The 25,160-nt window shown below is 49.4% G+C and overlaps 1 protein-coding gene across 7 annotated transcripts in view; it reads left to right on the forward strand.

Annotated features, from left to right (window-relative positions):
* Positions 1 to 25,160, forward strand: part of FRMD4A (FERM domain containing 4A) — a 595,336-nt gene that overhangs the window by 523,668 nt on the left and 46,508 nt on the right. For all 7 annotated transcript variants that reach the window (XM_073879886.1, XM_073879884.1, XM_073879883.1 and 4 more), the window contains 3 exons: positions 7,817 to 7,893; positions 13,667 to 13,805; positions 19,548 to 19,689. In XM_073879886.1, the coding sequence (XP_073735987.1) occupies positions 7,817 to 7,893; positions 13,667 to 13,805; positions 19,548 to 19,689 (358 nt within the window). The remainder of the gene's footprint in view (positions 1 to 7,816; positions 7,894 to 13,666; positions 13,806 to 19,547; positions 19,690 to 25,160) is intronic.

The following is a 25,160-nucleotide window of genomic DNA, read 5'->3' on the forward strand; positions in this document are numbered from 1 at the left end:
TTTGAGTGTTTCTTAAAGGAAAGCCGTGAGCTCAGAGAGGTGAGCTACACAAAACCGGGCCACAGCGCTCATTGCTTAGAAAGAAAGAGAAAGCAAAGCTAGATCTAGATATCAAGAATCGCTGGGCAGGGCCCCTGCGTGGCTCAGATGGTTAAGCGTCTGCCTTTGGCTCAGGTCATGATCCCAGCGTCCTGGGATCGAGTTCCGCATCGGGCTCCCTGCTCTGCGGGAGTCTGCCTCTCTCTCTCTTGCTCTCTCTCTCTCTCTCTCTCTCTCATGAATAAATAAATAAAATCTTTAAAAAAAAAAAAAAAGAATCACTGGGCAACTTCTCCATTCAACACTAACCCTGAAGCATCCCCCAGAAACACACTCTGGGGAGGGAAGAAATTACATCAGGAGGCCAAGGATAAGGGAAAAACACTTTCAGCTTCTCTTTAAGGTTTTTACATTTGCCAGAGCTTTCTGGTAAGGTCTCTTCTTTAAGAAAGACCAAAGTACACACAAGATAATAGAGGTGCCCCCCCCCCCGGAGAACAATAAAAGGCAATGTAGTCCAATGGGGAAAAGAAAGTGACCTGTTTCTCTGGGCCTGTTAAGTACTTGTTGACCCTCTTTCTCTCTCTGCCCCGAGTAATGACGCTTAAGCCAAAGGAAGCTAAGGGGTTTCTGATGGGTTAAAAAGAGGTCATCCATTAAAAGGTCAAGGCCTGGCGCTCTGGGCATCTGTCACTGAATTAACCAAATCAGTTTCGAGCTTATGGAGTCTGACAGGAGTAGGCAGCCAGCTGGGGGGACATCTTGATTCCATTACGTCTGGCTGCTGAGAAAAATTAGCCACTGTTTTCCTTGCTGGCTATGTGGCCCTCCCAGAAGAAGATAGAGGTCAAGGAGCCCTCCTTCAGTGCAGGTAACGAAGGCCATACTCCTGTTCACTTCCTAAGCTCATTATCTGTGGACCTAGTTTGCCCATGTTGGAGGGCCTGATTTGGTTCCCAGTATAGCCCCATTCCATGTAATACTCAGCCGGATTATGGTAGGATGCTTTCTTCCCAGGGTTAATGTTTTGAGCTAATAAGTTATAGTAGGTAAATGGTCAATACTGACTCTGGTCAAAATTGCAGTGGACCTGGGAATTGGCTGGATAACTGGAACCAAAGAGCCCGAAGAGAAGATAGCAAACGCCAACTGGAAGGCAATGAACAAGAGCCCAGGTTAGGCTGATGCTTGCATTGTGAAAAATCCAAGTAACAGAAAACAGTTTTTAGAAGGCTAATGACACCATTTTGGCCATCTCTTTAAACATGACCTGTACTTTGGGCTAATGTGTGTTCAGAACTGTATTTTGACGTGAAGACTGCTACTGGTTTGTAGATGATGAAGAGAGAGCACATGATAACCAGTACTTTTTGCTGTGTACTGGACACCATGTTAAGCACTTTATATCTAGTCATTAATACAACGGCTCTATGGAAAAAAAAAAAACTTGTTGTTAGTCGTAGTATTTCAAAGATGAGAAATTTAAGACACAAAGAAATGACATTGCCGGAATACACAGCCAGTGAGTGGTGGACCGTATGGCTTTGAAAACCATGCTTTTAATCAGTATTGTTCTGTACGGTTTCAGAAGTAGGAAGTGTTTAAGACCAACTTTATTTTTAAATTCCAAGGAGTAGCACTGTGATACTCCCTGGATTTACAGTGCTGACCTTCAACCCGTGCATAGGATCTAGGAATGCCTATGTGCGTGCACACACACTCCCCGTTTTATGGTAAAGGCATCTAAGATGTAGAGGGACATAGTCAGGACTATCACGAGGCCTCTTGACTTCCAAGCCAGAGTTCTTGCCTCTAAAAATGATAAACTGAAACAGTAGAGAATAAGCGATGGTCATGAATATTGATTATCTGAGGCAGAAGCATGAAACCTATCTGAATAAGGTAGTGTGGTGCCTCTGTAGAGTTTTAAAAGTCTAACCTAGAAACTAGATAATTTTGAGCACCAGCACAAGGTTGAATTGCTGTATCACTGCTCTACAGTCTACTTTTTGTCTGGCTTGTCTTCCCAATGAGATTGTGAGCTCTTGACAAATATAAACATGCATTAGGCATCATGTCCGTCCTCTTTCCTATTAGCGTGGGTTGGCACAAAGTAGACACCCACTTCTCGAAAGATTGGAGAGGGGTAGGGATTAGATGTGGCCTAAAAGCCCAGGGCCTCAGCTTCCTTCTTTATGTATAAAGCAAAATATATTGAATCCTTGTGCAACTGCTGTTAAAAACAACAACAACCCTGATAGATGGTGTGAGCCCACCATGTTGTGAGTGACAGCCCTGCTTCTAGAAGGCGAACAGAGCAGAAATGAAATGAGGAAGTGAGTTTTCTAGTTTGTATGTTTCATTCTGAGCTCGGAGATTATTCCTGGCCATGAGTCTAATTCTTTTTAAGAGAGAACTCTTTGCCGATGCTTGGAAAGCATGCGGGATCTTGACACTGCCTCTGAAGAAGGGATTATTTCCGATCATGTCCTTACCCATCAGCTTGCAACAGTTTGGTTCTCGCTCATCGTCAGGTCTTCCTGGTGTGTTAGAGCCCAGGACGACCCAGTCCCAGGATGAGTCCTGACATCAGTTGCTTATTTAACCTCTGCCCGGCCCCTAACCTCTCTCCACTGGGCTTGCTTTATCTGTGGAAGGAGGACGCCAGAGCAGATGGCTGCTGGGATTCTGTAGAGTCCCCCTCCCCCCGCCGCCCCCAGTAGAAGCAGGAAGTTACTCAGAGGTCATTAAGAAGCTTGGTGACTCAGCCTCAGGGACAGGAGGAAGACAGGCTCCCTGAAGTCCTGCTCAAGAGTCGGAGCCATTAAAGCAAGCTTCCTGTCAGGACTTTATGTCCGCATCATTGCGAGAGCTTGTCCACCACCCCACGTGCTGTTCCGGCACTCCGTAAACACTTGGCCCTGCCGTGCCTTCTCACACCCAGAAGGAACAGGGCTTGGGGGAAGGGCAGGGGTGGGCAGTGGACATTAGCTGTTTTCTGCCCTGACCTTCAGCGACACACAGGATGTGGGAATCCAGCAGACTAGCTAATAGGATCCAGTACCCGGGTCTGCTCAGTAAGTGTTTATAGTGGACCCTGTTGCACTCAGGGCTCAAAGGCGGTATTTTTTAGCCACTCTTGTTCGCTCTCTGTGGATAAACTTCTCCCATCTCCCTGTTTTCTACATTAGAAAGTAGAGGTGGAGAGCCCGTGATCACTTGGGAATCACATGTCAGGGTCAAAAACTACAAATCACATCTGGTACCAGCTGTGGTCCCCACAAGGGTGACAGACACTGTCTCAGTGAAACCACCCCTGGACAGTTTCTCTAAGTTTTTGTTTTCAGGGCAGGCCCAAAATACTAAAGGCTTGTTCTTACTCCTCGTTCTTGTTTGTTAGTCCTTGATGAACTGCTGCAATTTACCGAGGCTTCGCTGTATAGGAAACCAGAGAAATCCAGGTCTCTATACGAGGAGAAAGAAGCAGTACTTGTGATCATGTACAGCAAAACAGGAAAGAAAATCCACCATATAGGACTAAAAAGATTTGGTTTTATGCTTCCTCCTTACAGTCACATTGCTGCTTATTTGTAAAAATAATTCCACTCATAAAGTTACCCAGCCATTAGTGAGTCAGAGCTGTTCCCACTAATTGGGGGGCCCATGTGGAAAGGAACATAGAGTAATGGGCCAGGTGCCTTTGACTCCTGCTTCTGGTTCTTTCACTGACTTGCTGTGTGGCCTTAGGCTGTGCCCCTTAATCTCTCTGGGCCTCACTTTCCCCAGGAGGAAAATTTCCCACTCGTTCTTCTTGGGAGGATGCTGAAAGATCAAAGAAGTGATGTTTGCAGAGCTTTAAAGACGCCCAGGTGCATTAGAAAGGCCTTGATTTAATAGGCATTAATTAATAAATCCTTTGATTATTGATAAACCAGTATGTTAGCTTTTAATTAGCTCCATGGGCTTCAGTGGTCACAAAGGTCATGCAAAATCATAAAGGAATTAGCTGAGCCATAATGATTGTGTGTGTGTGTGTGTGTGACGTGTCTTCATGTGGATTCACAAAGCACATCGATGGCTTTAACTGGTAGCTGGGTTAGGACAGCTGCAGCAAGCCAGGGAGGCTCTCTGAAATGACACAGATGATCTGGAGCCGCCTCCAACACCGGCACATCAGAGCTCAGTGGACCCTGTTTACAAAGAGGAGGCAAGGTCGAACATCTGTTCGCTGCTTGTACTCTGTCAGCTTCAGAGTGGAGGGTTTAGCAGGCTGGACCTCTGAGCTGTGGGGCACAGGGACCTGGGGACAGAAGAGCCTAGCCCTCCAGGAAGGGACAGTGCATTTACAGCAAGGGGTAAAGGCCCTAGTGGCCAACAGCTGCCTGGCTGCACAGGGAGGTCGGGGGAGGTGGAGAGATGTTTAGCTGCCATCGTACCCTGGCCCCTAGCCCTTCCCATTCCCCCCTGCATGAGGCGGAAAGGATCAGGCTAGTGTTCCCACGTGAGCACCTCCTCTTCTGTTCCTGGAACCCCGTTAATGCCCCAGTGCAATTCTGTCCAAAAACACCTGTCCATTCATTCACCTCGCTCCCACCCTCCCTTCCCAGGGTTTGATTTGCAAACAGACTCGCTGCTTAGAATAGACCTGAAGGAAAGCTCCCGCTCTGCCCCTTGTTGGAAAATGTCTGCAAGCATACAGCATCCCAGAGAGATGCCAGGAGCCAGGCCACCAGGGTCCGTGCCGGGAGCAGGACCACAGCTGAGCCCGGAATTATTTTTACAAATGAGCAACAATGTGACTGTAAGGAGGAAGTATAAAACCAAATCTTTTTAGTCCTATATGGTGGCTTTTCTTTCCTGTTTTGCTGTACGTGATCAAAAATACTGCTTCTTATGTTGGGGCCCATTGGCAGAGTTGGGCAGGGGTGAGGCTCTCCACAGCACCAGCAGCTGGGAGCCCCTCAGGGGAGGCTCGGCTTGCCTTCTGCTTTACAAGGAGAGGGAGAGAGGAGGTGCCAGGGCACCAAGCCCTCTGAGCGTGGGCTCTGGGTTTCTCCGCCCAGTGGGAGGGGGCACCACACGAAAAGCCCAGGTGAGGTGTTCAGAAGCGCAGGTTTGTCTTCTTTCCTCATGACCGGGAGGAGAAAGCCCCTGGAAGTCCCCCCATCAGATTCCGAGAAGGCCCCTTACCCTAAGTGCTGCCCAGCCCAGGACTGAGTCTGGGGCCCCAGCACCAGCCAGGACCAAAGACTGGGACCAGCAATACAACTTGCGGGGCCGCTTGATCAAAACTCAGTGGGCTGGAGACAGCAGAACATCAAACCAAGCACTGGGCTCTTCTGAGCACGTATCATCACACACACATGAAGCGGTCATGACCAAGATGGGTGCGGCACAGGGGCCGAGGGTCCCCCTGAGGGAACAGCCACCTGCCCTCCCCCCCACCCCGTTTTTCAGAGAGGAACAGGAGGGGGGGCAGGGGAGTAATTCTGTACACTTCAGTCCAGGATTTCCGGCATGCGAATAATCAGATTTTATTTTTCTTAAACCCTGATGTCAGCTCTTGAGTTCGGAAATTTAAGGAAAACATGATTTTGGTTATTCTCTGTTATTTGCCAAGACCTGGAAGAAAGGAGAACAGTTAGGAATCACATTAGGATGAAGCTCATGGAGCACTTACTTTGTGCTGACACCGTGTGGGGGATCTGTTGCTCCTACCTTGGAGGGGCATTATTGCCATTGTATAGATGGGGAAACTGAGGCTTGAGGGGTATGGTCACTTGCCTAAGGTCAAACAGCCTGGATGTAGGGGACCCTGTATTCACACAGATGCAGTCAGACTCCCCGGCGTGTGTGCCTGGCCACTGTGTCCTACATATTTACTCCCTCCCATTTAGGAGGTCAGTGTCTGGGGTCTGTTCGTTCTGGTGTTTTTGTGTCTGTGGCTAAGTTCAGGTGTCTATATGTCTATAAATATCTATGTCTATAAATGTCTATAAGTAACAACAGGGGAGAGGGTTAGTCAGAGAGGAACTTAAGGTATTTCATTGAAGGATTGAGCTTAGCAGAGCATCCGACAGGAGCGTGAGACTCAGATCTGTGACTTGAGTAATGGCCTCTACTCAGGGGGCATTTCATCCGTGACCTCACAAAGCTGTCTGAGCCAAGGTAGGGCTGTGGGTCACTTGCTTGCCTTGAAATGTCTCTCTCTCCCCCACTTGGAACCAACGCTCAAGGAAAAAGAAAAGCACAGTTTTCCTTGGGCTTCAGAGCAAAATGGTCTTTGAACGGTGGACCAAAGAGTCGTAGGAGTAGATGTCCTCCTCCCTATTATGCAGACAAAATAATTGTACCATTCGGCAGAGCAGGTCGTGAAAAGAAAAGAATGCAGCCATTCTTGAAAGAGTTTTTCTTCCAGCCCAGTTTGACAAAGGGGTGGAGTCCTTTGGCCAAGCCCTGACTAGCTGGCGTGTCTGGGTCTGGAAGGGCAGGGTTGATGGGGGCACAGGGAAATCGCTGTCACATCTTTTAAGGAGACAAAAACTGGGGAGGTCAGGGAGTGTCAGGAGCCCCAGCTGAGAGAATTCTGGGGCTAGGAGGAGACCCTGAAAAGCATATGCCTCAATGCAGTGCGCAGAGAACGGGAAGACCCCAGAGAGGCATCAGCCACTCCCAGGATGAAGAGGAATGCAGGATTCCCATTTTACCCTACTTTGGGCAAAATCAACTCAAGTTCTAGGTGTCTAGAAGGGGCTGTGGAATGTATCAAATGTAAGCATAAATAATAGAAATACAGGCGTGTGTGCATACAACTTTAACCTCTTTTGACATTTTCCAGAGGGTTCAGTAACTTTCTTCCGATGAAAGGACCCCCCCCTCCCCCCGCCGGGAAGGGCTGCCCTAATCACTCCCAGACCCTGCAGTCAGTTTCTTCGTTACAGACTCCCTCCTGCAAGGAGGGGTGCCCACCAGAGCCTGAGGGCATGCATGGGGCAGCGGCAGGAACTCGTCACCCCCCCTTCGCAGAACTGCCTCATTTCTACCTCCCCCCTCTCTGATGGCAGCCAGCCCCTGGCGGCAGCATCCCGCCAGCCGGACTCTGGATTTGCTTTGTGCTGCAGAAAGAAGCTGGGGCTTGACAAGCTCATATTGTTATCTCGAGTTGCCTGCCCCGAAATAAGGTTCCAGCAGCCCCCGCCCTTCGTGGGGAAGCTTCCCGAGCCGGATCGCCAGGGCGAGTCCGAGCTCTTCCACATTAGTGGGCAGGAAGTGGAGTCCCGATGGGAGGCTGGGAATTTGACCGCCTTCCCATTTCAGCACTGGAGGGAGGAAGCTCAGTTGAGCGCTGCGCAGACGGCTCCTGCTTCCCTCCTAGAGCGGCCCTGCTCCCCGCCCGGCGGCCCGCCCTCCTAGCGCCCCCGCTCGCCCCCGCTCACCCCCTCTCTTTGGAGGGAAAAGTCCGCGGAGCTGGGAACTGTCTCGGTCTCGGATAATGCAACAAAGGCAAAGCGGAGGGGACCAACTTGAAAAGAATTTGTTTTGTTCCCGTTAAGAAACCTGCAGGAAAATCCACACCCACAGTGGAGAGCGGCGTGTGTGTGTGTGTGTGTGTGTGTGTGTGTGTGTGTGTGTGTGTCTCCAGCAAGAGGCGGAGGGTGTGCAAACAACTGTGCAGCCTCTGATAAGGAAGCGGCTAGCTGGAGGAGTTAAGCAGCAAAGAGGACGGGAGCCCTGAGCCAACCACTCCTGAACGTAAACCGCATTGTTTTCTGTCCAGATATTCCAATGGAGACAGTTGGAAAACCTGTATTTCAGAGAGAAGAAGTTTTCCGTGGAAGTTCATGACCCCCGCAGGTAAGCTAGAAAAGTCCTTTCCTTCTGGGAGTGCGTGGCCCAGCTGGCATGTTAGTTATATGACTATTTTTGTGTTGTTCGTTTGGGGGAGCGGGAGGAGGGTAGTTGCCCGTGGGAAGCATACTCCAATCTGACGGTGAAGCTTTGTTTTCTACTAAATATGTTGATAGATGCGGAGGGTTCAAGCGTGCTTTGTGTGTGCGTGCGCGAGAGGAATTGGCAATTCCGTGATTCTCTCCTCTGGCTACATGTGTTCGGTGTTCGTGTGTGGTGTTGTCTTCGCATGCCGGGGCATTCGAGGGCAGATGGATGGCACCTGGTGACAAACCCCACACTAGACTGGGTAGTGGTCCGAGTCCTTTCCGGGAGCTTGTGCCAGAGATGAGTCTGAAGGATGGCTTGCCAGAGCTTCTGAGAATGTTTCAGGGAGGACAGTCGGCTCCGAAAGGAATCTAGACCTAAAGCAGTTGTGTGAAGTTGTTTGATTCCGGGAGCTGTAATTTTCAGGTGTTAGTGTTGTGGGTGGATGTCGAAAGCAAGAGAGTTTTTTCTCTCCATCTCACGTTGTGTCCCGGGGAGCACTAGTGTGAAAACCAGGGCTAAGTCACATGCCCAACAATAGGGTCCCTGTTTGGAATGCAGCAAGCCCTGCGTGGAAGGTTCTGGAAGGTTCTCAGGCAGCACATCCCGGCTGCTTTTCCTCTCTTTGTCTGCCGGCAGGTCCTGGACTTAGAGGCAGCTCAGAAACAGCAGCAAAACTCCCTGAAAACAGGCCTGACACCTAAGGATAAATTGCTTTCAGTAGGTCCAAAGTAGATTTACAAGAAGGTAGTCCTAGGAAGACAGTGAAAAGGTCAGACCCTATAGAGGAGCCAACGGGACAGTTAGGCACCGTTGATGCCCCAGCCCCCCTCACACATGGCCTCTGAGCAGCCAAAACAAGCCTCTCTGCCTCCCAGGGAGCTCTCAGAGACCAGGACGCTGGCCCCCCAGTCGGAGGGCCGAGCTTGGGCAGTGTCCCTGCTCCTGCCACCAGCGATAACCCAGCAGGGGTGACAGGCCACTCTGCCCCGCCGTGTAATCTGCGTGAGACAGCCACTCCGCGGAGGGGAAGAGCTCGGCCCACACCCCACAGCCCCCATACGACCAACAGGTGGAGAACATTGTGGAGACCCAGTGTGCAGTCAGATGAAGGCGGTGACGTTGGCGGAGGAATGACTTGGCCAGCATTTCTCGGGGTCCTGCGGAGGGTGTCGGTCTGGAGACCCTGCCTCTGCAGAGTGGGAACCCATGTGTGCGGGGCCCGGTGAGGGAGAGCCAGATACTGAGAATAATACTCCAGCCGAGCTTTTCCAGGTGAACCGAACCAGACCAGTCTTAGAAGCATGAGGGGAGGGAAATCTGTGTGTGAAGAGAGAAATGCATATTGCCACAGTGATGCAGAAAGGGGCTGCCTGACAGAACGAAAACTGGGGATTGGATCATCTAAGGGGCTGTGCCTCAGGACCAGAAAGAGGTCCAGCTAGCTTCCTGTTCTACGTGGGGGGAAACTGAGGCACCCAAGAAACAAAGTCACCTGCTCTAGGTTATAAAAAGCTGGCAGGTGGTCCAGGAAGGATTTGAACGCAGGGAGCCTGACTCCACAGCTCACAGGTGTCCCCGCTAGGCTCCGTGCAACACACTGGGGCACGAGTGCCGGATGGCGTGGACCATAAATACTGAAAGTGGCCAGAAGCCAGGCTGCTTGGGACAGGTTCCTGAGAAGGAGGGATTCTGAGCTGAACTTCAAAGCATGACTAGGATTTCGAGCTGAAGGTCGGTCCTTGGGGGGGGGGGGGCGGGGAGGGATGAAGACTTCGTCGGGTGGGTGTCAGAAAGAGGGAAGGGAGGTGCTAGAGGCAGGTGGAGCACAGAGTGTGATCACATCTCCCCGGGGAAAACAGCCCTCTACCAGCCTAGAGGCAGGCAGGCAGGTGGAGAGGGGGTGGGGGAGGAAGGCCGGGGCGGGGGGCGTCTGCCCTGATGCTTTAAAGACACCTTTTCCGTGTGTGCACTGAGGCAAGCAAAGGGAATTGCTGCAGGTTAGCTACCTGGCACAGTGCCTTTGCTCTGCCCCGAAACCTCTTCCCTTCCAACGGCCGCAGGGCGCTCCTTCCATTACCCGCCACACCCATAGCTGTCGCCGTGTTATTTGGAGCAGGGAAGACCAGTCTGGTTGACTCTACGTTAGGGTGGTCCCAGCCAGGAAAAGGGGGTCAGAACCGAAGTGATGGGAGGGCAAGTGAGGAAGAGAATCATGTCCTGAAGAGGCCACCGGTGGGCCACGGCGGGGACTGGGCATCAGCCCAGGCAGAGGGTGCGGTGTGTCCTGGGTTGCCTGGTCCCGGGTGGGACCATAGAAGGTAACTTTGGATCTGTGTTTCTGTACATGGACCCCCCAACTTGATAGCCACATGGGTTCTGTGGTTCTCCGGGCTTGGCAAATACTCCGTTTCTAAGGTTTAAGCAAAACAGAAGTCGGTGGGGTGGGAAGAGCCTGAAGGGAAAGATGCCGAGAAGAGATAAATGAATAATGGAGCAGGAGAAAACTCCCAGTGTCTGATGTGGTGTTCCTGCAGAACCTCCTAGACCTGGCCAACCTCCTGAACCCTTCCTCCCTCGCCTTCCTTACAAACACAAGCAGCTGGCCCCTACCCACTCATGCTTTCACTCAGACACACGCCCAGTTACTTCTCCTTTCTAATTCAGCTTTTCTGGGAGAAAAGATTGCTCTTATTCCCAGGAGCAGCCACGGGTATAGAAGCCAACGTGGGAGTTCTGATCGGTTTCTTTTTACTTCTGCAGAGATCAGTGGGGTGCTCCTCCTAACTCTTTTGCTGGCTCCTTCCCCATTATTTTCAACCGTGTTCTCTCCCATGAGCTGACGTTTTCTCCTAACTTAACTAAACGAGGAATTACTCTGCCTAGAATCAGTAGCATTAATGAGCCACCAGATTTGAATTTCTCCCTAAAGGTGGGTCTGAGGAAGACCCTCTGTTCAGTCTTTAGCCCCCAAGGTAAACTGATGGGAACAGCTCTAGATTTTCTTCCAGGGAAAATGTGTCATTAAAAAAAATGGTTATTCATGAGTCCTGATGACCCAGGTTTCTTCTAGATTAGGTATCTTAAACCTGAGAACATACTCTTCTCTCCTGATGCTCATATCAGATACCCTGGGCCCCACCCCAGTACCTTGCCGTGCACGCACGCACACGCACACACACTCAGACACACACACGCGTGTGCATGCAAACACATGTTCTCAGATTTCATTTGCAAAATCATCTGCCTAGCCTATGGAATACACTTCATGGAAAGCATGATCCTGTCACTCTTTTTTTTTTCCCCCAACATCATGGATGTGGTGAATTATGTTGGAACCCACATTTCCCACTTTTCATTGATTTTCATTGATTGCCTCTGTGTACCCCAGAGAGATAATGTGCCCTAGCTGCTCCATAAACGTGTGTCAGTGGGGTAGTGCGGAAGATTGGCTGCACTGCTTTCTGTTGTCCCTTTTTTCATTTCTTATACCCTGCCTGCCGGCGACTAAATTTGAGATTGATAACCAGCTCTTTCAAGGAACACTGAGTTAGAGCAGTGTGAGAAGTCCGGACTGCCTCGGGACATCCCATAGGCTGTGGCCTATGCTGGTGATTAGAACAGAATTTACTTATCCTTCACCAGAGGCAACATTGCCTGCTTAATAAAGGACATTGTCCAAGGCTTTTCCTGTTTCTGAAGTTTGTCTTGGCCCAGCGCCAGGAGCTGAAGCTCAGAAAGGACCATCCAGTGACCTAGAATGACCCATCCTATCCCAGACGAGGCAGAGGCTTGGACATATTCTGAACCCTAAGGAGCCAGTAAATTAAAAAAAAAAAAAAATAGCATTATTCATGATAGCCAAAATATGGAAACAACCCCCAAGTGTTCATGGAGGGATGAAAAGATAAGGAAACGGTGATGTGTGTATGTACAATGGAGTATTATTCAGCCATAAGAAAGAAGGCGGTCCTGCCACTGGCAGCGATGTGGATGAGCATGGAGGACAATTATGCTGAGTGAAATAAGCCAGATGCGGGCCGGGGGGAGAGGGGGAAGAAGTGCATGATCTCATGAATATGTGGATCCTCAAAAGTCAAATATGTAGAAGCAGAAAGTAGAAAGGTAGTTACCTGGGCCAGGGAAGAGAGGAAGTGGGGGGGATGTTGGTCAGAGGTACAAAGTTGCAGTTATATAGGAACAATAAGCCTACGGATCTGAGGTACCTTGTGAGGCCTGTAGTTAATGCCGTACTGGATAGTGGGAATGAGCTAAGAGAGTAGATCTCAGGGGCTCTCATGACAGATATGTGAAAACATGATCTCTGCTCATTAGCTTGACTAATAATCATTTCACTATATATATATATATATATCAAATTCTGTTGCACACCTGAAATTTGTAGAATTTTTTCAATTTAAATTCACATTAACATTGAGTTTAGCACTGGTTTCAGGAGCAGAATCCAGTGATTCATCACCCACGTGCAACACCCAGGACTCATCCAAAGTGCCCTCCTTAAAGGCCCATCACCCATTTAGCCCACCCCCACCCACCTCCCCTCCAGCAACCCTCAGCTTGTTCTCTATTTTAAGAGTCTCTTATGGTTTGCCTCCCTCTCTGATTTCATCTTATTTTTCCTTCCCTTCCCCTATGTTCATCTATTTTGTTTCTTAAATTCCACATGTGAGTGAAATCATATATTTGTCTTTCCCTGACTTACTTCACTTAGCATAATAGACTCTCGTTCCATCCACATTGTTGCAAATGGCAAGATTTCACTTTTTTTGATCACCAGGTAATACTCCATTGTCTAAGGAGACAAGGGAAACAAAAGCAAAAATGAACTATTGGGACCTCATCAAAATAAAAAACTTCTGCACAGTGAAGGAAATAACGAAAGTAAAAGGCAACTGAGGGAATGGGAGAAGATAATTGCAAATGACATGTCAGATAAAGGGTTAGTTTCTGAAATATACAAAGAAATATAAACAAATAATCCAATTAAGAAATGGGCAGAAGACATGAATAGATACTTTTCCAAAGCAGACATCCAGATGGCCAACAGACACATGAAAAATGTTCAACATCACTCATCATCAGGGAAATACAAATCAAAACCACAATGAGATACCTACCTCATACCTGTCAGAATGGCTAAAATTAACAACTCAGGAACCAGAGGTGTTGGCAAGTTTGTGGCGAAAGGGGAACCCTCGTGCACTGTTGGTGGGAAGGCAAGCTGGTGCAGCCGCTCTGGAAAACAGTGTGGAGGTTCCTCAAACAGTTGAAAATAGAGCTACGCTATGACCCAGCAATTACACTACTAGGTATTTATCCAAAGGACACAAAAATGCTGATTTGAAGGGCCCATGCACCCCAATGTTTACAGCAGCAGTGTCCACAACAGCCAAATTGTGGAAAAAGCCCAAAAGTCTATTGACTGATGAATGGTTAAAGAAAATATATACGATTTTTATTAAACAGTTAAAAAGATGGCCTTCGCTAGCTAGTTTCCCTAAGTGTGTGTGTGTGTGTGTGTGTGTGTGTGTGTGTGTGTGTGTGTGTGTACACTCATCTGTCCCATTTATGCAACGGCTTTTAGACCCCAGGGGCATCTCAGTAAAAGCGGTCAGTCACTGGAGTCCCGCATCATCAACATGGTTGAACCTTGTGATTCCTGCCATCCTAGGGCTTCAGTGACAAGGAGGACATTTGGACACAGCGGCATTGCAGTGCATACGTGGTATGCGTGTCCGGCTTTGATCAAGTCCATTTGGGCTATGGCCATTAGCCAACACCAGTTCTATCTGGACAGAAAGCAGAGTAAGGTAAGTCCTTCTCCGGGGCTGGGACTCCACAATGACCAGCCCTTTGGCCACACCACAGCCTTACCTGAGGGCACGTGAGGGCCCGTGTCTCCTAGCTGAGGGATTGGGAATCGGGTGGGTGGGGGCAGCCCCGTGTCCCTTACCCCGAGATGTGCGCGGGTACGGACTTTTCAGAATTATGGGAGGGAGGAAGGAGATGGGCTCTTCCAAAGGGCACGTTCCACACGACTTGGTTAAGGGGCTCAGGCCCGACCACGGTTGCGGCTCTCAAACCATTTACTGTAGCCAGGTAGGGCCCTTTTGAGGAATTCAGAGCATGCTTCTGAACCTCAGGAACCTCTCCCTGGAACAAGCCGTCAAGCCCTGTATGGTGTTTAAACAGTGGCATATTGTTTGCTTTTTGAGAGAGGGAAAAAAAAAAAAAAAAACAACCGTTTGCAATTAATAGACACCATCTAACTGTTTAGGATAATTGCTGTGAAAGCGCTTCAGGCTTTTCCAACTGCCACCTCCATTTTTTTTTGAAAAGTCAGAACTGGAAACATTAAAAAAAAGCAACAGCACCCAACCCTGTTTCCCTAAGGTAGGCCTGGAGCCTCAGGCCTTGGTAAACAGTCATCCTCCAAGGGAGATTTGACCCAGCCCCAATGCAGACACGCAGGTGCATTTTCTGGCGGGTGGGAGAATGACGTCTGCTTGGTTCACACACAGCTTATATCAACACTCGGCCCCCTCTCCCTCCAGCCCCTGTCTTCTGTGCTGCCTTGCAACCCCCCCCCCCCCCCCCGGCCCCCGCCGCCGCCTTGCCACAAGCCATTCTCATTCATTAGGTCTCTGCTGAAGAGCCCCATCAGGATGGGTCTTGCACCTTTCCCAGGATCCTGCTGGCTTGGGGAGGAGGGGCTGCAGAGCTATGGAGGGAGCCGGGCGTTGGCCCCTGGGAGGTTTCGTCCCATCATGTGGGTTCTCGGGAGGCGAGGAGGAGGCCGGACCCAAGATTCATCAGATCAGTGCCCTCTTGGATCCTTACAGCTGCTGCTTCTGTCTTATTTTCCGTCTGGATGGGGTTGCTCTTTCCCTGGCTTGGGAAGGGGAGTGGAAGGAGTGACCTGGGGTCTAGTGGGAGGAAGGAGAAAGATTGTACGAAAATAGGAGAAAAGGAAACAATCTCTCAACTCATAATTCAGTTGCAAATCTGAGCCCTTCCTGGGTAGCTGTCGCTTTCTTCTCTGTAACACGTTTTTCTCCTCTGCTAAGTCTTCTTCGTGACCCTTTTTTGGTCATTTTCTGGGGTGAATGGGCACAGAGTGGAGGGTTCTTTTTTGTTGTTGTTAGGCATAATGGGAGCATTCCACAGCTTTCCTGGTGATGATGGACATTGGCACAGGGATTTGAAGCCCGATTAGATCAAAAGAAACAGGGCCAAAGCGTTTTGAGTCATGCTTTAGATTGAGACAGTAGGTGGGTGTCAGCATTTTGCCCTCGGGTCTCGGGAGTTGGAGGTCCAAACCTTAAAATATCGATTCCATGCTCTGCATTGTTTGGGAATGGGTGGTAAGGGGTAGAGACCTTGGCAGCCCTCCTGGACCCCACTGCCAGTTCCTCTTGTGGGCAGACCCCACACACATTGACAGCACAGTTTTGAAAGGAAAAGAGACAAAGTGTATCTCACCCTTAGGTTAGTACATTAGCGGTTTGTGATCTTCCCCTCCCATCCCCAGCCCCCATGCTCGTTCTTTGCATTGAGGGTCTCTTGGGCAATGCAAGAGGCCGTTTAGCAGGGCCTTCTTCCCCGTTCTCGAAGGTGGTCTTACTCTGCAGTTGGAGAAGCCTTAATGGCCAGGTTTACAGGTCAGCCCTCTGATGCAACAAGTCAACTTCAAAAAGTAATTATCAAAGATCATTTATTAACAGGAAGTGTCTTTTAAAAGGCCAAAGCAGGTGCCCACAGCAATAGGGAAATTTCAGCCATCCTTCTCGGTGACCCCTGGGGGATGGAAGGAAATACACATCCACCCAGGAGCAGGAGAACTTTCCCCCAGTAAGCTCTGAATGCTCACGGATGCTCCAGAGCCCTTCCGTTTCTCGTAGGGACCCATTCCTCAACCCACAGTGGCAGGTGAGCAACAAACTCTCCCACGTAGAAGTCCAGGGACTCCATTTCCAGTTCCATGACCCTGGGCAAGTCTTCCGTTGCTCCTGCTTTGCTTCTCCAATTAGAGAACAAGAAAGAAAATACGGAAATTATTGATTGGCCCGATGACACAGTGTGTGTGAAATTGCTTTAGGAGATATGTGCTATCTTTTATCATCATCATTAATCCAACATACTGTTCCCCGGCCAACACTTGTGTAAAGGTTAAGTTCTCTCAAAGTTTCCCAGATGAAGTCAGAGATGATAAAATCCCCCTTAGGAATTACGTTACGACACCTTTCGCTTCTGGAATGTCGTTCTCTGTACAAGGGTGATGTGATCCGTCTCTGAGGGGCAGAATGACCTCTGGTGAGTGACGGCTGAGAGGCCTGGGACGGGCTGCAAAATATTTCTGAGTCGCTGGTGTTGGCTAGCATAGGGGCCGTTGCCCCACACCCTGCTGCACCGGGCCATGCCATCCATTGCTTTCTCTGAAGTGCTTCGGCAAAGCCCAGGCCTCCCAAGTGATGCTTATCAGCCCCAGAGACAAGTGCGGTCTAGTGGTCTGAGTCAGCAGGAGTGGGTGGGCCGAGCAGTCTCCGGCTCTTCCCTGGCACTCAGGCATTTTCCTCTTTCAGGATCCTTGTGCCAATCCTGTAAGAACAGCATCTCTCTCTCTCTCTCTCACACACCAACACCTTCCATCACCAAAGACAACAGAAGGAGCCCCTACTGGTTGGTTTCCTGCGGCTCATGCAGAATGAGAGGCTGTATAGGCACTAATTACAACTGGTAACTTAATGTTTGCTGACCCCAAGGATCCCAGCAACCTCTGGAGCCCAGAACCCAGAGCTAAGGAATGTCTTGTGGACTTGGGAGGAAAATAGCTGAAAGCTCAAATTGTTGAGAGTAAACATTAGACACCTCTCCTCTGAACTCAGAGTGGGGACTTCTCAAGTTGGCCTCCAGTCCAGACATTTCCTCCTTCTTGGTTTTTTTTTTTTTTTCTTTTTCTTTTTTCCAATCTATCTTCTGTTCTTCATTCCATCTAGTTCAGAAGCAGAGTGACGGCATGGTAGGGGACAACGCAACCTTGCTTGTGAGATAACAGTAATAAAACTCAGTAGGGCAAGACCCTCAAAGCGCAATGTTCAGAATGTTGGAGGCTCTTTTGGGTTGTCCCAAAGACTCGACTTTTTGAAAAAGAATCTCCCTGTCTGTACTCATTCCTCTTAGCATCTCTCTCTGCACTGGGTCTTTTTGGTCATTGTCCTATTTCCATTTGGAGAGAAGCTAGTTATTTCCTAAAACTTCAAAGAATCTCGTCTCCCTTGGGAAGGATAGCTGTTGGTCCCTTTTCCCATGTTTTGGGTTTTGCCTCTCAGACCGACGTGTGGCAGGAGTGGAGGTGGTGTAGGGACAGGTCTTCCGTGTGATTGAGACTCCCCCAAGTACCAGGTTGAGTCATCAGTCTCACCTCCTTTAGCAGATTACTTCCAGGACCTGATTTGGATCCTGTTCCTATTTCAATTCCAGTGACCTCGACATTGTATTATCTAATTTAGTCCTTATCACAACTCTGCCATGTGGGTTTTAAGAGCTCCATTTTACAAGCAGGGATCTGAGTATCAGACAGGTTGAAGGTCATGGCCAAACAGTGGTGAACTGGCCAGAGCCAAGATTCCAGTCCAGATCTTTCTGACTTCAAAGCCTGGGCGCCTCCCCACCACGCTGAGTTGTTCTGTGTCTCCATGAGTCATTAAGTAGCTGCAAGCGACAGCTCTTTTTATTCGAGCGTGGGTGTTGGTAAAGAAGAGTGCTGCAGAAAGTAATGGGTGTGCTCCCTCTGCTTGCTCAGAGGGTAAAGCTCAACCAGATGGGCCCTGTGGACATGCGCTGTCCATGCGAAACAAAAGGCACTTCTTGCTTCTGCCCCCCCACCCCCACCCCCAGCCAGAGTGCTGCGGGGGGCCCTGGTGGCCGGGGTTATGTCCTGAGCAAGGAGGCCCTGACCTGAGGAAGGTGACCTGGATCTGAGTGCAGGGACATTCAGAGTTGAGGTCAGAAAGGAGACATCAGTCAAGGAAGGACCAATGAGGTGATTGTTCATACCCAGAGAACAAAACAAGCAAAACACTCCATGTATCCTCGATCCTAGACTCTCTTATAACAAGAGGGAAGTGCTCAGCTGTTGGAAGACATGGTCCTTCATCAGTGTATGCATCAGTGTGGAGGCCAGAGGAAGGGCAAGGCCATGGGGGCTCAGAGAGCCTCTGCTGGGCAGCACAGGGCACCTGGGCAGAGACTGTCAGGAAGAGAATGGGCAGCGTCTACCCACCCACTGTGGCCCCCGTATCGGCCCTCTGCCGGCTTCTCCTGTGTGGGGGGACAGACTTGGTCTCACACACAAGGGTGTGGGGGCGGACACACATGAAAGGACTGAAAATCTCGGTTTAGGACATCACCTAGTTCCATCGTTGTATGGGCTATAGCCAATGGCCACGGAAGGAAACCTCAGCAAATGTATGGGTTCTACTAGCATTTATAGTGATTTTCATTAAGTTCATGCTGTGGGTAAAGCCTGTTGCCTTAAGCACGATCACAAAAATTGATTTCCTGAAGAAGGGGGGAAAAAAGAGCAAACATCAAACACGTGTAGGCAATGCAAACCCATTTTCATCTGCTGAGGGCAGTAACTAAAAAAGGTAGCTTTGTGAAAAACAAACACTTTTAGGAATATGATTGTGATAACAGAGTACTTCTCTAATTAATCCAGCCCGGTGTTACTGTTAGCCAAGGCAGGCCAATTAATATGCAGGATAAATGCAATGGAGCGTTAACTATAATCTGAAGACTTTGGAGCACACAGGTATCAAAATAGAAGCAGAGCACAGTGTTGGGTGCTTATTGGTGGGGCCTGAGTGTCCAAATGAGCAGGTGTTCCAGTGGTTTCTACACATGTAGACATGCTCCTTATATGTCTAGAGCACCATCACATGCCAAGCCTCTAAACGTTCTGTGGCCACGTGGTTAACACTGGAAGGCATTTAAATTCCCTCAGAATCTATTGGGACTTCATAAATCTGTTTCATATACTTCTTCTGTCATTCACAAAGCTGAAAATTATTTTCCCCCTTCTTTAAACACAAAATATAATCACTGCTGTTTATTGAGAGCTGTGTACGAGGGAGCGGCATAGGGGAGCCCTTCACATGCCTTACTTCCTTTGACCCTAACAGAACCTTCAGTGGTAGATGGTGTTTTTCCCCATTTTATAGTTGGGAATAATGAGGCTCTGTGAGATCAAGGGACTTTCCCCAAACCAGGATGCTGACTAGGTCCATCTGATGCCAAAGTCCCTGCTCTAGGCACAGCACGGTAGAGCCCGTAGAATAGTTCGGAAAACGCATCACTCGTGTCTGCTCTAGAGCCGTACCTCCTGCAGGGAGCTTCAGTGATTAGGGATGGAGCCAGGGAACACAAACCTAACGATGCTGCAAGCCAAGACAGTAGTCCATTTGCTTAAATCTCAGGACCCAGAGCCCGTGGGTGATAAGCATTCTCTCTCCGAACACCTCTTTATAACCCGGCTGTCTTTTCCATTCTAGTCTAAAATCCATGCCGCACGAAGCCTGAGTGAGATCGCCATTGACCTGACCGAGACGGGCACGCTGAAGACCTCCAAGTTGGCCAACATGGGGAGCAAGGGGAAGATCATCAGTGGCAGCAGCGGGAGCCTCCTGTCGTCAGGTAAGTGGACTTTTGCTGGAGAGCCGCCGTGCGGGGAGCGGGGAAGAGGCTGTGGCTGAGGGTGGCTTCCATCCCACAGTGGCTCCGGGGAAGGTCCGAGAGTGGCAGCCGCTGAGGACGCAGCTTGGCAGGCTCACAAGGAGCTGGCTCTGGTTGTGAGACCAAGGTTTTGAGCCAAATAGGAATCTGAGAAAACTGCCAGAAGTGCCAAAGGGGGGCGGGGAATAAGAAGCAGCAGAACCATGCCGTGTGGGAAGGACTGTTGGCCCCATATACCTCTCCTCAGGCACCCTCCAGAGCCTTCTGAATGCTGAAGGCCGGCTGTCAGGAATGTCAAGTCCAAGGACGAGGTGGAGTTGGTTCACTTGTGTGTCCTTCAACAAGAATTAAACTAAGGGGCTGAAGGCAGGCTCATGGTGTTGAGCAACACTGCATCCTATTCGCAGGGGAACTCTTCAGGACTTTAGAAGGTACAGAAACTCTTGGCCTTCGGCAAGGAGAGTCTTGGTCACGGAATGCGGTGTAGCAGTTAAGCGCCCTTTGCAACTGAGTCCAAGACTCTGATTCCAAGCTTGTTTCTGTTTCTAAGAGCCATGGGCAAGTCATTTTGTCACTGGATGCGGGAGGGGCGGACAAGCTCTGAGGATTCAGAGGAGGCTGATGTCCAGAATAGGGAGGCCATTTGCTGCAGTGACAGGAAGAGGGGGAGGTTTGAGGAGCGCAGGAAGAGGGAGGGAGGCGATCATTGTTTGGACATGTTAGAAAGTATAACTAATGCAGGTCACTCCCCAGGCCACACCATCAAAAGCTGATTGTTCCTGGGGACGGTGTACCCTTGCCTCCGAGCCATGAAAGGGAAGCAAAAAGTCTCCGTTTGCCCTCCCTCATCTTCCAGAGTGCTTGCTCTTTCTTCTTTTTTTTTTTTTTATTTTTAAATTTTCCTTCCTGCCCTAGCATTCTAGGAGCTGTCTCTGAATATGACGTCCTTAGCGTCACCTTTGTTCTACCCCTGTTGGGGCATCCCTCTGTCTGTGATGGCCCCGCCCCATGCGGTCCACGGAGGCCCCGCCCCATGCGGTCCACGGAGGCCCCGCCCCATGCGGTCCACGGAGGCCCCGCCCCATGCGGTCCACGGAGGCCCCGCCCCATGCGGTCCACGGAGGCTGCCCGCCCCCCCGCCCTTCACACCCAGCCTTGCCTTCTCTGCTGCCCTTTCTTCCACCCGCTGCTGACAGGGGAGCCAACACACCTTCATTCACGGAGGCATCCTGCCTGCCCGGATTTTGCCTCCTGCCTCCATCGGCTTGGTCTAGATTCTTCTACCCCTCACTGCCCTTCCTCTTTGTTGCACCTTCCCTATTGTGTTTCTCTCCTAGTTTTTCATTGTTTTTCTTTTCCCCTGGCGCTTCCGTGGTTGTAAAAGGATGGAAGTGAAAATATCACCAAAGAGAAACAAGTAAGCAAACATGAGCAGTGGAAAGTGATGTCTTCATAGCAATAAAATCTCGTCGGTCCCCGGGGTCTTTCCTAGAACCACGTCTAGTGACTGCACACAGCAGCAGTGGGAGGAGAGGGAGAAGGGGAAGAGCCTGCAGAGGAGAGAGGCTGAAGCGTCTAGGTAGCCCCTAGGCGGCCCGAATGCAGTCAGAGCCAGGAGAAAACATAGACCCCAAGGACGAGGGGAGGACGTGCCCCTCCAGGACCAGGAGGCCCGTTTACTGGGGGGGCTAACGGAGCTTCAGCTCAGGGGCCCACACCGTGCAGGCCGTGCAGAGGCCCTGGGAGGGCCCATGTGTTCCTGTGAACATGACACATTTTGCATTCTTTCCTTTTTTACCTTGAAGTGCAGTTGACACACGTTACATGAGTTTCGGGCGTACAACACGGTGATTCGTCATCTGTGGCATGCTCTGCTCCCTGCAGGTGTAGGTCCCATCTGTCACTAATACCAGATCATCCACTATATTCCCTGTGCTGTCTCTTGCATCCCTGGGACTTACTCATTCCGTCACTGGGAGCCTGGACCTCCCACTCCCCTCCACCCGATTTGCCCCTCTCTCTGGCCCCTTCCCCTCTGGTGACCACCAGCTCTACTATTTTTTGATCTGTTTCTGCTTTTTGTTTATTCGTTTGATTTTTAGCTTCCACATATAAGCGAAATCATACGGTATTTGTTTTTCGGATTTCTTTCATTTAGCATAGGACCCCCTAAGTCCATCCATGTTGTCATAAGTGGCAAGAGCTCATTCTTTTTTGTGGCTGATACTCCATTGTGGATATATACACCATCTTTATCCATTCATCCATCAGTGGACACTTAAGGTGATTCCATATCTTGGCTATTGTAATAATTGCATTCTTTTCCTTAAATGAAGCCACTAATATAAGCTTCATGCCCCACAAAACCTGGATCTCCCTCTGCCAGGTCACCTTAGAGTTTACCATAAACCCCTCCCTGCCTCAGATTCTTCAGAATGTTTTCATTAGCACAGTGAACCAAACGATCGTTATTTCTGAGACCTTGAGGTTTACAGTGAAAGTTGTAGAGAATGTTGCTGTCTTGTATTGAAGAGGATGTCATACAAAGCCCCAGATCCCTGCCTCAAATTACAGCCACTCTCAACCCCCTGCTGAGTGGCAGAGGGCAGAGCCAGCACCAACCCCTGTGTTTGTAGTCTAGACGCTTCTAACCCTTGTTAAAGCCCAGAGTCTGAGATTCGAGTCTGGATTTATCTACCAACGGTTCTCCTCCTCCAGCCACACATGAGCCCAGCTCATCCTTCAGGCTTGGCAAGGTGTGCATCCCTGCTGTGGTTTCATATCCATTTGGGAATCTGGGTACTTTCCCAAAGGAGTTCTGGGTTCTACCCCAAAGGAGAATGGATTCTTGCAGCCCAGGGCTTCTCAAACTTCTAGGCACATCAGAATCACTTGGAGGGCAGTTCAAACACAGAGTTGAGCTCCAGCCGCAGGGTGTCTAACTCTCCGGGTCTGGGGATGAGCCTGAGAATTAGCATTTGTAACAGGTTCCTAAGAGATGCTGATGCAGCTGGTCTGAGGACCACGCCTTGAGCCACTCTTCCCCCTGAGGGAGAGATAAAAGCCTGAGGTGACAGGGTTGCTCAGTGTCTTCCAGACCTGTGTCTTGGGTTGTCTCTTCTGGCCACTCCTATCTCTCAGCCTCTGGGGGCACCATGCCAGTAACCTAACAGAGCCACGGACCCGGTTGTGCATGGGAACCCCAAACCTCCTGACCTAGAACGGACATCACTCAGTCATCCGCAGGTGAGATCTAGGCATCTTCAGGATTAGGAAGCAGTTCATCTGTGTGACTGCCGCCAGCCTGATAGAACAGAATAATAGAATATCATCAAATAAGGCATCTTTATACCAAGATATTAAAGTGATTTTCAAATGGCTGATAATTTTGCTTCAGGGGCCCCAGGCTGAGCTGTTTGGGAGTTGCTGGAAGCAACTAAAGACCTTCCTGCCACACTTTCAGAGGGGCAACATCCATGGCCCCTGAACCCTGGGTTCTTTCCTTGCCCATCCACTACTGCACCACTGTGCGAGAGGAAAGCCCCAGGAGATGAGAAGCCCAGAAAGTATGAGCCATGCCCCACGACCAGACCAGGCAGCACCTCAAACCCTGCCCAGTCCTGCCAGCCAGAGCCTGAGGCTAAGGCTGAGGGTCCATGGGGTGGCCTCCCTCCAGTGACTTAGGAAGACCATGCAGGGAGAGATCCCAAACAGGAAAGAATAGAGGCCATCAGTTAACAAAGGGAATTTCATAGAGGCCATCAGTTAACAAAGGGAATTTCAAGTGTCCACAGATCTGGCCCTCTGTCTTCTGCCCTCACCTGGGGCACGCCCTCTGCAGCCCCACCTGGAAGGGAGGGTTTCCTGTCCCCCCCCCCAGTGAGGACATCTAGCTGGCTTAAATGGCTCCACAGCTGGCTGGTGTCCCACTCCGTTCTTTTTGTCCTTTGGTGTCCTCTTGCCTGTTTCTTGAGAATTCCTTAGTGATGTCCTCCCACAGATGGACGAGGCATTGCTCTTCCAGGAAAGCCCTGATTTTAAACACTCTTTTTATTACACTTGCCAGACCCCATGTTCTGCTTTTCATTTAGAAAATAACGATGCATCTAATTCAGTATCCTATTTGGTCACATGGTCTCTCTCCTTCACCTGTCGCCTCATGCTAAGAAAGAAAAAGAGAAGGAAAGACAAAAAAGGTGTCTAATAAATACTCCTTAAAAATATTTTGAGATGTGCATTCTCATTTTAAAATCCCTTTTTCAGGGGCGCCTGGGTGGCTCAGTCAGTTGTGCGTCTGACTCTTGGACTCAGCTCAGGTCCTGATCTCAGGGTCATGAGTTTGAGCCCTGTGTTGGGCTCTGCTTTGGGCATGAAGCCTACTTAAAAGAAAAAAGAAAATTCTTTTTTCTGCTTCTAGGCCAGTGCCTGAAATCCAGTAGATACTGCAAACATGATTTTAAAAATGCTTTTTAACATTACATTTCCATGACTTATTTATAACTGGAAAATAGTACCTTTGGAACCCCTTCACCTGTCTCCCCCAGCCCCTGTCTCTGGCAGCCACCGATCGGTTCTATGTATCTGTGAGCTTCAGTTTTTTGGGTTTGTGTTTTTTAAGTTCCACATATAAGTGAGATTATACGTATGGTATTTGTTTCTCTCCATCTGACTGACTTCACTTAACACAATGCCCTCAGGGTCCATCTGTGTTGTCCCAAACAGCAAGATTTCATCCTTTTTTATGGCTGAATAATACTCCATTACATGTATATGCTACAGCTTTTTCATCCATTCATTGGTGGGGTGTCTCCATACCTTGGCTGTTATAAATAATGCTGCAGTGAATGGAGGGGTACGTGTATCTTTTTGAATTCGTGTTTTCATTCTCTTTGGATGAATACCCAGAAGTGGAATGCTAGATCATATAGCAGTTTTGTTCTTAATTTTTTTGAGGAACCGCCATACTGTTTCCACAGTGGCTGCACCAGTTTGCATTCCCACCAACAGCGCACGGGGGCTCCCTTTTTCTCTACATCTTGGCCAACACTTATTTCTTGTCTTTTTGATTCTAGCCATTGTGACAGGTGTGAGGTGATAGCTTCTTGTGGTTCTGATTTGCACGTCCCTGATGACAAGCGATGTTGAACAGCTTTGTGTGCCTGTTGGCCATTTGCATGTCTTTGGAAAAACGTCTAGTAAGATCCTCTGCCCATTTTTTTATTTGGACTGTTTGGTTTTTTGCTATTGAGTTGTATGCGTTCTTTATATATTTTGGATACTATTTAATCAGATACATGATTTGCAAATCTCTTCCACCATTGGTCTGTCTACGGTTTCCTTTACTGTGCAGAAGCTTTTAGTTTGATGTTGTTCCGCTTGTTCATTTTTACTTTAGGTGCCTTTGATTTTGGTGTCAAATCCAAAAAATCGTT

The sequence above is a fragment of the Callorhinus ursinus genome, unplaced genomic scaffold (assembly GCF_003265705.2).
Source record: "Callorhinus ursinus isolate GAN/ISIS: 27379988/994484 unplaced genomic scaffold, GSC_fseal_2.0 scaffold36, whole genome shotgun sequence".
In the NCBI taxonomy this organism is placed as follows: domain Eukaryota; kingdom Metazoa; phylum Chordata; class Mammalia; order Carnivora; family Otariidae; genus Callorhinus; species Callorhinus ursinus.